Source organism: Grammomys surdaster, unplaced genomic scaffold (assembly GCF_004785775.1).
Source record: "Grammomys surdaster isolate TR1022 unplaced genomic scaffold, NIH_TR_1.0 98, whole genome shotgun sequence".
NCBI lineage: Eukaryota > Metazoa > Chordata > Mammalia > Rodentia > Muridae > Grammomys > Grammomys surdaster.
Window position 1 is genome coordinate 10,010,443 of NW_021604577.1, and position 13,236 is coordinate 10,023,678.

At 39.8% G+C, this 13,236-nt stretch overlaps 1 protein-coding gene across 1 annotated transcript in view; it reads left to right on the top strand.

The window, feature by feature from the left end:
- Window positions 1-13,236, top strand: part of Sec23a (Sec23 homolog A, coat complex II component) — a 56,710-nt gene that overhangs the window by 30,901 nt on the left and 12,573 nt on the right. The window contains exons 13-17 of the mRNA XM_028782204.1: window positions 524-630; window positions 4,092-4,245; window positions 7,612-7,689; window positions 9,322-9,483; window positions 12,514-12,600. Of these exons, the coding sequence (XP_028638037.1) occupies window positions 524-630; window positions 4,092-4,245; window positions 7,612-7,689; window positions 9,322-9,483; window positions 12,514-12,600 (588 nt within the window). The remainder of the gene's footprint in view (window positions 1-523; window positions 631-4,091; window positions 4,246-7,611; window positions 7,690-9,321; window positions 9,484-12,513; window positions 12,601-13,236) is intronic.

Below are 13,236 nucleotides of genomic sequence, written 5' to 3' on the forward strand. Positions count from 1 at the left end.
GTGCACAGTGTTCTGATGGGTCTTTAGCTTGTGAGAGTGTGACACTGCACAGTGTTCTGATGGGTCTTTAGCTTTGTGAGAGTGTGACACTGCACAGTGTTCTGATGGGTCTTTAAATACTAGGCTCGGTCAGTAGAGAAGCATCTAACAGTGGGCCTTTACTTTACTTTTATATTTATCTTATCTGTGTGAATGTTTTGCTTGCATGTGTGCGTGTGCAGCATCTGTGTCCTGGCGCCTGCAGAGGTCATGAGAGTGTTAGGTGGCCGAGGGTTGTGAGCCACTGTGCGGGCGCTGGAAACTGAACCTGCACCCTCTGAAAGAGCAGCCAGTGTAGTCAACTGATGAGCCGTCTCTCCGCCCATGGGCTTTTCCTCGTGTTAACTGATGAGCTGTCTCCAGCCCATGGGCTTTTCCTTGTCCTACAATGATTTTCTTAGTGGTAGAGAGTATGCTATTTTTGATACGGTGACGTTACCATTTTTAGATTTTGCTGAGTTCTTCTTTATTTTTATACATACAGCATAATGCTCCAATTCCTCAAGGAGGACGAGGTGCAGTCCAATTTGTGACCCAGTATCAGCACTCAAGTGGGCAGAGACGCATCCGAGTGACCACAATTGCTAGAAAGTAAGTTTTTTTTTATTAGAGATGTAATTTATATATTAAAACTATTTTAGGTCATACTCCCAAGATGGGTTTCTGTTTTGAGTATCATTTATGACTAAAAAATAAACATTTGTGATTAAGGGCATTTTATGTCTTTTAAACCTAGCTCATTTTGTAGAATAGTCAGTGACAAGTATAATAGCAGGTTTTAAAAGTACTCCTAAGGGTGGGGAGGGAGGCCGGTTGGTAAGCAAGCACAAGGGCCTCAGATTGATCCCCAGAACTCATGGGGAGAAAAAAAGCTGGACGTAGTGGAACCCATGTGTAACCCCAGCTCTGGGAGATGGAGACAGGTGAATCCTGGGTTCTCTCTCTAGCTAGCCTAGCTTATTTGTTGAACTCCACATTCAGTGAGAAATCCTGTCTTCAAAAAACAGTTATTTTACCAGACTAAGATATCTTACTCTTATTCACTATCGAAACATTTTAAAATTGTTGAATGAAAATAAAAATAGAGAAAGGGGCTTGCCTTAGTCATTGCTTTATTGCTGTGAAGAGACACCATGACCATGGCAGCTCTTGTAAAGGAAAACATTTAATTGGGACTTACCTACAGTTCAGAGGTTTAGTCCACTGTCAGCATGGCAGGGAACATGGCAGCACACAGGCAGACATGGTGCTGGAAAAGTGGCTGAGAGTTCTACACCCAGATCCATAGGCAGCAGGACGTGGAAGCCACTGGGATTGGCTTGACAAAAGCCCACCCTGTGTTGATATACTTCGTCCAACAAAGTCACACCTACTCCAGGGCTGGAGTCCCGACTCAGCATTTAAGAGTTCTTGCTGCTCTTACCGAGGACTGTTGTTTAGTTCCCAGTACCCAGGTTGGATGGTTAATAACTACTAATAACTCCAGCTGCAGGAGACCTGACACCCTGCTCTGGCCACTGTAGACATGTACTAGACATGTAGTACATGTATGTACTCTTGTGTACATACATACATACAGATATACACACATATACGTGAAAAAAATAAAACTTAAAAGGCTGAAAAGCTAAATATGTCACTATAAAGTAAATTACATGTAAAGTAACAAGTGTGGTCTAGGGGCTAGGTCATTGGGTTCAATCCTTGCCCATACATGAGTTTGATCATTAGAATCCATGTAAAAAAGTAGACATGGTCTTGTGCTTGTAATCCCAGGACAGAGGAAGCAGAGACAGAAGCATCTCTATGGCTTGCTATCTAGACATTCTAGCCTTATTGGTGAGATGCATGCCAAAGAGATACTGTCTCGAAGGAGATGGATGGTATTCTTGAGGATGGCCTCCAGGGTTGTCCTCTGGCCTTCATAGCATCTGGACACAGTGCATGTACTCAGCCCACATGACCATGCTTGTACAACAACTCACACATAAGACGTACACAAGGATTGCAAGTCTTGAATAGGATGAGAAGCTTTGCAACTAGGATCAGCAGAAGTATTAAAAGCAAACCAATCCTCCTGAAATTTAAAAAAAAAAAGGTTCTGTCTAGAGAAAGTTTGACTAGATTAAGTTTATAGAACATATGACTTTACTTGGAAACAGAGGCATGAAGAGCTATTTCTGTGAGTTTGAGGCCAGCCAGGTTCACACAGTTATAATTTATAATACTGTCAACCCCTCAGACTGAAAGCCACTTTAACTTTTTTTAAATCTTTTTTTTCGTGTGTGTGTGTGTATGTGTGTGTGTGTGCATGTGTGTGTGTGTGTGTGTGCATGCATGAATGGGTGCACCAAGTGCATGTATGTGGAAGTCACGGGTCAGCATCAAGTGTCATTTTCCATCACTTTCCATCTTAGTGCTTGAGACAACAAGTCTCTTCCTGAACCTGGAAGAGGTTTGCTCTGTTTGCTCACTGTTTGCTCTGGATCAGTGGGCAGCAAGCCCCTGGGATCGCTGCCTGTCTGTACTTTCCTAGCATTATTACAGGCATGCCACTGCATCAGCTTTTTCCATTAAGAATTATATAATACCCATAGATGTGTAGGTGTCTCTCGTAGGAGGCTGACTTTGACTGTTTGAAAGTATAGCTGGTATAGGTATAATAGTATATGGTATAGCTGGATTATATAGAACTTTAAATAATATTTTAGTTTTGAATTTTGTGTGTCTGTGTGGCGGTATGTGCATGTGAGTACAGGTGTCTGTGGAGGTAGGAAGAGGCCATCACAGAGGAGCTGGGATTACATGCAACTGGAAGCCTCTTGATGTGACACTCCTGGGAGCTGAACTCACAACCTCTGGAAGAGCAGCCAGTGTTCTTAATCGATGAGCCATCTCTCCAGCCCCAGAAGTTCTAGTTTTAATTTTTTGAGGAACCCTAAAACCTACTGTGTTCCATGATCTTAGAGACAGGATCTCCTATAGTCCAGGGTGGCCTCAAATTTGCTATGTAGTTGAGTCTGGGTTTGAACTCCTGGTCTTTCTGTCTCCAACTTCTAAGTATTGGGATTATAGGCTTATATTCCCGTATTAAACTCTCTTATTTAACTTTGATTTGTCTTGGTCAGTGCATTAATGGAGAAAAGTACAACAGTTTCAATTTATGTGATTTCTATCATTGATATTTATTGATTTCTATATAAAGACTAATGAGAATAAAATTCTGATGTTTTGTCCTTCAGTGTAACAAATGACACTAAGATTGAGAATAAAACCTTTATTTTTGTAAATTCATTTTTTGTTTTTCTAAAATTGAATACATTAAAATCCATTGTTGAAGGGGCTGAAGACATTGTTCAGTGGTTTAGAGCACTGGCTGCTCTTCCAGAGGTCCTGAGTTCAATTCCCAGCAACCACATGGTGACTCACAACCATCCGTAATGAGGTCTGATGCTCTCTTCTGGTGTGTCTAAGTTAGCTACAGTGTACTCATATACATAAATAAATTCAACATAGACTTATATAGTAAGGTAAAGAGAATGATTCTATCTATGTAGTTTATGCACATGTATATGGTATTTTAAAATCTAGGGTGTGCGTATATGTGAACTCCTAAGTTCTTAGGAATGATGTCACTGTCAGAATTTCTATATCATTCACACATTTTATGTCAGAGGACAGCTCTTAGGAGTCAGTTTTCTCCTTTCCCATCGTTGAACTCAGGCTGTAGGTGTTTGTGTTAGTGTCTCTGCCTGCTGAGCCGTCCTGCTGACCTATATTATCTTTACTTATAAGAATCTTGTTATCTTAATGAATATGTTCCTTTAGAGTTATTTTAGAAAATATTTTAAGGTTTGGTTTTGTTTTTAGGAAAATCGATGTAATAAACAGCTATTTGTAATATTTTAATAATGCTAATTTTCTGTGTAGTATTAGAATCTTGAAATACTCAGGTGGTGTTCTGTATTCTCTTAAGTGTAGCTGTGTTTGGTAACCAACTGTGGTATTATGATATAATTCAGCTATGTTTCTGTGATTTCTCATTTCTTTAGCTGGGCAGATGCTCAAACTCAAATCCAAAACATTGCTGCATCTTTTGACCAGGAAGCAGCTGCCATCCTCATGGCTAGGCTGGCAATATACAGAGCAGAGACAGAGGAAGGGCCGGACGTGCTTCGGTGGTTGGACAGACAACTCATTCGACTGGTAAGAAGTGGACATTGTGCTTGTCTCAGCCTGTCAGCTTTCATTTGTAGTAATACCCTTTAAAGAACTTACAGTGGGTGGGGAGAACTGTTGGAAAGACTCATTCAGAGAACTGAACTAGCAATAAATAGCAGCGTTCCACTCACTTTCAATAAATTAGAAAGCTCCTTTCCCTAAAAATGAATGGCAATATGCAATTTATTATTTTGGCTTGTATGAAGTGAGTGTGGAAATTCTATATTATTGATTTTTTGTTTTGAGACAGGCTCTTTGTTTGTAGCCTTGGCTGGTCTGGAACTTGCTATTACTGCTGTGTGTGTGTTTAGTCTTTACTCTGGCTTTTATTTTCTGTTTTAATTTCAGTGGAATATAACAATGTAGTCTAGGCTGATCTTAAACTCATGCCCATGTTCTGGGATTATAGGCTTAAGTAGCTCTGAACACTGAATTCTTACTTTGTAAACTCTGTCCTATACTTTTTCATTTACTCTTCAACCTAAATACCTTGTTGAGAATTCTCTGTTAAGCTACCAAACTTAAGAGAGGTGCCTTTGACCTGTCTGTCAGGTGTCATGAGCGAACTTGTTTAAAGTTAGCTACTTTTGTAGTACTGTTGAGATTTTTCCCTTGTAAGAGCACCCCCTTTCTCCCAACATGCCTTTGTGTAGAAGTCAGAGTTGTGGTATTAAATGTGTCTTAAAATGAACTTTAACTTTGTATAGCCCATCAGTGATGGGACACTGTCGATACAAATGCTGGCACAGTTCCTCCGTGGCTGTTTGATTCTAGATGGGGATAAATATTTAATTATCTCACCTGAACTTCTTCAAAACAACAGAAGACTCTCTTGTAGCCAAAAAGTTTTGTTTTCTGACTGTCACCACTATCAATAAAAGATTGATACTCAGTCCTGACTTCCCACCCATGCAGAGACACTCTCTCCAGCTTATTGACTGTCACCACTATCAGTAAAAGATTGGTACTCAGTCCTGACTTCCCACCCATACAGAGACGCTCTCTCCGCTTTATTGCACAGACCTCTTAGCACAGTGCGGCATGTCCCAGTGCTTTGATTCAGTGCTCTGCTTTGTTTATTTTTTGAATCTATTTATGTATTGTTTTTTAATGTAGGAGTGCTCTTTCTGCATGTACACCTGCATGCCAGAAGAGGGCATCAGATCCCTTTATAGATGGTTGTGAGCCACCATGTGATGTTGCTGGGAATTGAATTCTGGAAGAACAGCCAGTGTTCCTTAACTGCTGAGCCAGCGCTCCAGCCCCCATACTTTGTTTTAAATGGAACTTGTAAAAAATCTCTCTTGTGTTGGTGATTGTGCTCAAGGCCCAGCCAGCCAGCGTGGTGACTCTGTAGCTTTTGTACTGCACTCTGCAAGAGAAATGTTCCTGTGTCCTTGGTTGCATTTTGCACTAGTATTTTACTGATTGTAATTTTACATGTTGGGGTTTCTAGGATGTCACCAACCATGTGAGCTTTCCATGTGGCTAATAAGTTGTGCTCTGAAATGGCTTGCTTCTTGAGCCTTTTCATAGAAAATGACTTTGTCTTCATAAATGTTGTTTTGAGGGTCTAAAAGCTGAAGTGTCCAGTGTGTGCACTTGGGCAGTAGCTGTGATCTGTAGTACAGTGCTCTTTGCATCTTGTTGGAGCTATTGCATTCATAGGTTGTCATGCATGACACTACAGTTTTATAGTGCACTCTGGACCATCAACTTGTTAAAACCCACTGAACACCTTCTGTTGAAAAAAGATTTTTTTCTTTTTCCTTTGCAAAAGACTCAGGATTGCAATTTTTAAGGAGTTTTTAGCAAGTTTAGGCTTCTCTTCTATCTCATACCTCAACTTCACAAACTGCTGTAATTGTCTGATAGATTTTAAAAAGAGAAACACTGATTAAAAATCGTTAGGCCCACTAGGACAGTGCTCAGTGGTTAAGAGCGCTGACTGCTCTCCTGGAAGTCCTGAGTTCAATTCCCAGCAACCACAGGGTGGCTCACAACCGTCTGTAATGGGATCTGATGCCCTCTTCTGGTGTGTCTGAGGAGAGCAATGGTATACTCATATACATCAAATAAATAAATCTTAATAAATCTTTAGGACCTAGTGAACTACCAAATGAAACAGTAGCATCAAGCATAAAATTAAAGTTTCATCACCGTGTATAGTGAGCTGTTAGCCACACAGTGAACATTTTACAACACGCACACAGCAGCTGAGCCAGGAAAGGTTATTGACAGAGTGATGAAAAGTTTACTGTGATCTGTGTCACATCAAGAGGAGACAGTGGAGGTGATTTGGGAGAAAGGCAGATATAGTCTGTCTTGACGATGTCCACGTTTTGTGAAGTATCTATTGCCTGTTTTATTGCCTTGATCGTAGGAGGTCCAGAATGGAGAATGGCGTTATTCAAATACTAGTCACATTTCCTTCACCCCAACACAGAGAGGGCTATTTCGGCTTGTCGTTTTAGAGGTTTTGGTGTATGATCTGTGGCCTGTTGCTTTAGGCCTGTGGTGATGCTGCAGTGAGAAAGACTGACTCTGCAGTTCTCATCAAGGAATGCCCCAGGGACATTCCAAAATGCCTCCGGTTAGACACTCTTCCTCCCCCTGGTGCTGTGAGCTGTGACCAAGCCTCCAGTACACAGGCCTGTAGGGCAGAGACTTTTTGTTTAACAAAGCGAGACTGGTGGCTTCGGTCATGGCTGCTGTAGGAGGAGCTCATCCTTGTGCGCGGCTGCTGGATGCCTCTTGCCATGGACTCACACGTGGTCTGCTTCTCTGTCGCCTGTGACGTGACTTACGTCCTTCTAACTTCTGCTTCTGTAAGTCTTTTTCTTCACTAGGCTTGGCTTCCCGTTGACTCTTTTTCTTTTGGGCACTTTCCGTATAGCATACTTCGTACCAGAAGTTTACTGTTGTAGCTGCTGTTGTGTGTTGCTGTTGTGTGTTGCTGTTGTGTGTTGCTGTTGTGTGTTGCTGTTGTGTGTTGCTGTTGTGTGTTGCTGGGCAGTGTGGGAAAAGACACTGTGGTGGTCTTAGGAAGTTTCTGGTGGCTCCTCCCACCTCCCATTGGCATCTACATCGTCTTTATTTGCTACAAAAGACTCTTGCTTATGACAACAAATCTGAGCAGCTTAGGATGAGTTGTTGCTGCATTTCTGAAATTCAAATAGTTTTTCTGGTTCTAATCAGCCCCTTGCTAAGTCAATATATATTATTCCAATTTTATCCTATGTTGAATATCTGTCTCCTTAAAAGTAGCAACTTTTTATAAATAGATTTTTAGTGGGCAGAATTTTCAGTTACTATACCAAGAACAAATTGCTAATGTTTTATTTTATTTAGTGTCAAAAATTTGGAGAGTACCACAAAGATGATCCAAATTCCTTCCGGTTTTCAGAAACATTCTCCCTTTATCCACAGGTAAGTAGGTCAAAGACCACATTCTTCTCTCTTATTACCAGTAGCATTGAGTTCATCCTTTTTGTTGTTTGTCTTTTAGTAATCACATATGAACATATTTTACTGGATTATTCTTTTATTTAGGTAAATTTTGGGATAACTCAGAAGTTAATTTTATGTTTGTGGTCAATGAAAAAAAATCCCTATATGGAGCTTACAAATAGTTATTATTTATTTGTACTGCTTGAAGACTTACTGTGGGTGCAAGCAAGGTTAAACCCCGTTAGCTTGCCGTGTAAGATAAGAGGTTCTAATTACAGTGATACCAAGTAAATGTATGTGAAGTTGTTTTACCAATGAGATAATAGGATTTTATCATCACCTGTGAACAATTTTATAATGCCATGCCAGGTAAGAAATGTGAGCTTAAACTTGTCTTACAGTACCTTTACCATCTCTGGCCTTCCTTCCTTCCTTCCTTCCTTCCTTCCTTCCTTCCTTCCTTCCTTCCTTCCTTTTCTTCCTGTTTTTTTGAGACAGTGTCTTATGTAGCCAGGGTTAGTTTTAAACTTGTCATGTTCCTGTCTTAGTCTTCTAAGTGCTGAGATTGTACATTTGCACCTTCAGTATATTGGTAAAATTCATTTTTTGCAAATAAAAGCTTTGTCCTGAAACATCAATCGTTTTTTCCCTTGTTATTCTTGTTTTTTTGAGATAGGGTTTCTGTGTGTAACAGAGCCCCGAGTGTCCTGTAACTCACCATGTAGACTAGGCTGGTCTAAAACTGACAGAGACCCTTGCCTCTGCTTTCCAAGTGCTAGGATTGAAGGCATGTGCCACCACTGCCTGGCCCTTTTTTGGGTTTCTTTTGAGGCAAGGTCTCCCACTGAACTCTGCCTTGCCCTCTCTGTGTGGTGTGTTCTCTGGATGGATGGTGAGCAGGACTCCAGGCCTCACGCTTACCCAGCAAGTGCTAAGGACTTTGGGGCCATCTCACTAGCCTGATGTAGCTTATAAACATTGGGACAAGCCCTTTTTATTTTATTTATTTACATTTCAGATGTTATCCCCCTTCTTGGTTTTCCTTCCATGAGCCTCCCCCCACCCCCAACTTTAAGAGGATGCGCTCCCTCCTACTCCCACCTCACCCCTCTTAGCATCCCCCTTCTCTGGGGCATCAAGCCTCCACAGGACCAAGCCCATCCCCTCCCACTGAGGCCAGACAAGGCAGCAGGACAAAAGTTCTTGTGATATACTATAGAATATTCTTTTTTTAAAAAGCACTTATTTTACTTATTTATTTATTCATTTATTTATTTAATATGTCTATGTATGTCTCTATATAAACTTATGTGCACCACATATATGCAAATGCCTACAGAGGCCAGGGCTTCTGATAACCTGAAATTAAGTTACAGGGAGAAGTGAACTACCCAGTGTGGGTTCTGGTAACTGAAAGCCCCCTTGACTCGGGGTTCATAAGTGACTGCTGAGCCATCCCTCCAGTTCTATGTTAGTATATTCTTAATAGATTTTGAGTTGCTGACGTAACACAACAGTGTAAGCAAATGTTTTGTTGTTAGAGAACTGTTATTGCCATAGTAATATCAGTAAAAGCTATTTTCTTTTAATCTCACCTGCTTTATCTTGTAGTTTATGTTTCATTTAAGAAGATCTCCTTTCTTGCAAGTTTTTAACAACAGTCCTGATGAGAGTTCATACTATCGTCACCATTTCATGCGTCAGGATCTGACCCAGTCTCTAATCATGATTCAGCCCATTCTGTATGCCTATTCTTTCAGTGGGCCACCAGAGGTAAGGGAAAGTAGAGGGTTGATTGGCCTTGTTACTGTGACACGTGGCATTAAGACAGTGACAGCAACTGTTGTTTTGAAATGAAGTTGGAATTTGTTAAATTATTATCTCAAGATGCTTGTTTAAAGGTATTTATGAGTGTTTAGCTATATATTAGGTTATATCATTAAGTAATAAAAAAGTATTAAAATAATACAAAACTGCTATAAAAGATATTCTTGGGTGAGTTCGTTTAGTGTTTGGTTGATACAGCTACCAGGGTTCAGGATTACTCTTTGCCTTCCTTTAACAAGGCTCAGAGATGATCACGATTCGGGAAGAGATGGCTAATTTCATAGCTTAATGTCTGACAGGACAGTCTGTCAAAATTAAGTCTCTTCATGTATCTCCTTTTCCTTTGTTCCTTTGAGAAAATAAGATACGATTGATAATCCACCCTCTGAGCTGTCTTGGAAAATCGTTCAACACACTTTTATCTGTTATCAAATAAATAGATTGCCTTCTGATAGTTTAAATTGTTCATTTTATCATTTAAAACTATCTAGCGGGGGCTGGAGAGATGGCTCAGCGGTTAAAAGCACTGATTGTTCTTCCAGAGGTCCTGAGTTCAAATCCCAGCAACCACATGGTGGCTCACAACCATCCATAGTGAGATTGGATGCCCTCTTCTGGTGTGTCCAAAGACAGCTACAGTGTACTCATAATAAAAAAAAAAAACAAAAAAACAACTATCTAGCGGCTGTGTTTGGACATAGTACTTGAGGAGGAGGAGAGGCCAGTATAACTGGGTCCTGGGTGTCTGTGATATCTATTGATGGGTTTTATCTCAAGTCTTATAAATTGTAGGTAAATGATGCCTTTTGTTACCTTTCTTTATTTGTCTTTTTGAGACAAGATTTTTCTGTGTAGTCCTGGCTGTCCTGGAACTCACTGGGTCGATCGTGCTGGCCTCTGAATTCACAGAGAGCCTCTTGCTTGCCTCTTACTTTTTTTTTTCCCCCAAAAAGTAACTTGTTGGACTTGTAGTTCCTAGGATCAGGAAAATAAATTTTGTAATAGCATTGTTATTTCAGAGTGACATATATGAGTTACAGACACCTGAGAATTGTAAAGTAGCTCAGAAGAGAACTGGAGTCCTGAGCTCCAATACCAGCCTTGGCCAATACCAGCCGTTCTGTGCCTGCATCTGCCTAATGCCTTGCCTTTAGACTTTCCTCTTTCTCTCCTTGTTCCTGCTCCCCTCCTCTCAGTCTGGGCCATTCTCATTAACATAGTAACTTTTAATAGCATTCATCTTTTAAAGCAAATCATTAAAAACCGACTGTTTCCTTTGTTTTTCTAATTAATTTCTCTGCTTCCTGACACAGTTAAACTCAAAGTTATTTATTGTCCATACTTAAATTTTTTTTTTTAGATTTATTTATTGTATTTTTATGAGTATACTGTAGCTGTTTTCAGACATACCAGAAGAGGGCATCAGATCACATTATAAATGGTGTGAGCCACTATATGGTTGCTGGGAATTGAACTCAGGACCTCTAGAAGAGCAGTCAGTGTTCTTAACTGCTGAGCCATCTCTGCAAGCCTTAAATTTTTTTTATTTGAATGTTTTGTGTGCCTGGATTTATTTCTGTGTACCACGTACATGCTTGGTGTCTGAGGAGGCTAGAAGAGATGTTGAATCTCCTAGAACTAGAGTTGCAGAATCACCATGTGGTTGCTGTGGCATCTTTTCAGCCCCCACACTTTAAAAAAATATTTATTTTTATGTATGTGTGTGTGTACGTGTGTTAGTGTGTGCACAAGCACGGAGGACAGAAGAAGTTACTATGTCCCCTGTGACCAGAGTGACCTGAAGCTGTGAGCTGCTTGATGTGAGTTCTGGGAACTGACCTCAGAACATCTGGAAGAGCATCAAGTATGGCTAACCACTGTGTTCTCTCTCCAACCCTGTTATCTATACTTTCCTAACTTATTTGAAGCAAAATAAATTGTCCCTGACATTATATAATATTGTAATTATAATATACAATGTAATGTAATGTAATAATCAACATCATCCATGTTGGACAGCATCGTTTAAGAAACTCAACAGCATTTCTCTGGAGAGTGTTCTTTTCTTCAAAACCTCCTGCTCTGGCATTCTGGTGCCCACTCTTCCTTCCCAGTTCTCTTTCTGGCCACAAAGAGGCCATTTGGTCTCATTTTGCTGGTTTTTCTCTTTTAGACTTCTAAGTCCTTAAGAAAAGTTTAAGATATTAATATTTTTTTTTTGAGACAGGCTCTTCCTCTGTAGCCCAGGCTGGCCTGAAGTTTAGTGATTCTCCTGCCTCAGCCTCCCAAGTGCTGCGATCACAGGCATAAACCTCTCCACTTGGCCAAGGTTCAGTATTTTCATTTTCCTCATCTTCAGTGTCTCTGAATCACAGTCTAACCCCATAACTTTGGTCGCCATCTTTGTACATGTGTTACTCAAACTTGTGATCAATTCACGGTGCTCCATTTCATATTCAGAGCTGTTTTCTCATGCACCCTACACTTCTTATATTCCAGGCCTTTTATTTATCCCTCCCTCAGTTTACTGTCAGCAGGCTTAGAGGCCATCTTTGATTTCTTAAATCTTTAAAAAAGTTGTTTCTTTTTTGTTTTTTGTTTGTTTGTTTGTTCTTTGAGACAATTTGTATATAGCCTTGGCTGACCTGGAACTTGTTCTGTAGACCACAGAGATTCACCTGCCTCTGCCCCTTAAGTCCTAGGATTAAAGTTGTGTACCATAATGCCTGGCATATTGACTTTTTAATATTATTTCAGTATTAGAGAGATTCTTTAGAAAATTAAAATCCATTGAGAACTCACAGTGTCTGGAAGTGTTTGGTAAATTTAAAATGTGAGAAATGAGATGAAGGGGAAGCAGGAGCCCTAGACGCACGTCCTGTCAGACAGCGCTACAATAGCTAGTACTCGCATGCAGGTTTAAGACAGACGAAAAGACCGAGATGATAACCTTACCCTATCATTGCTTCATTTCAGCCAGTTCTTCTAGACAGCAGCAGCATTCTTGCAGATCGTATTCTTCTCATGGACACATTTTTCCAGATTTTGATTTATCATGGTGAGGTAAGATGATAGATTTATGTATGTGGAATATTTTTATTCTGTGAAAAATTTTTCCTGTCTTATATGTGGCTCATACTTAGGCAATGATGAATTTTGATTTATATTTTTAAAAATACAATTTCTATAAATTTTTAATAAAAATTTTTAATAAAAATATTGATAAAATACTCAGCTATATAGTTCAAAAATTAAAAATCCAAACGTTTTGCATACTAAAATGTTACAAATAAAAAATCTTATTTTTTCATGTTCAAAGTTATTATTTAACTTTTTTTTTAATAAAATTGGTTGTGTTTGTTTATGTGTAGAGGGGAGTGTATGCACAGGTGCAGAGGTCAAAGGGTAGTCTGTGGGAATCCGTTCTTTGCCTCCATTATGGGAGTCTCTGGGATTAAACTAAGTCATCAGGCTGGAAGCAGTTGCCTTTACCCACTGAGCCGTCTGGCTGGCGCTATTGCTCAAAATCATTTAAAATGTGTAGAATTACTTTTTGAGACATAAGTATTTAAAACGTTAGTACATTTTGTGTTTAGACTTGGTTCCCATCTCCAAAGTATTTTAGGAAGAATATATATATATATACACACATTACATATACATATACATATACATATACATATACATATACATATACAT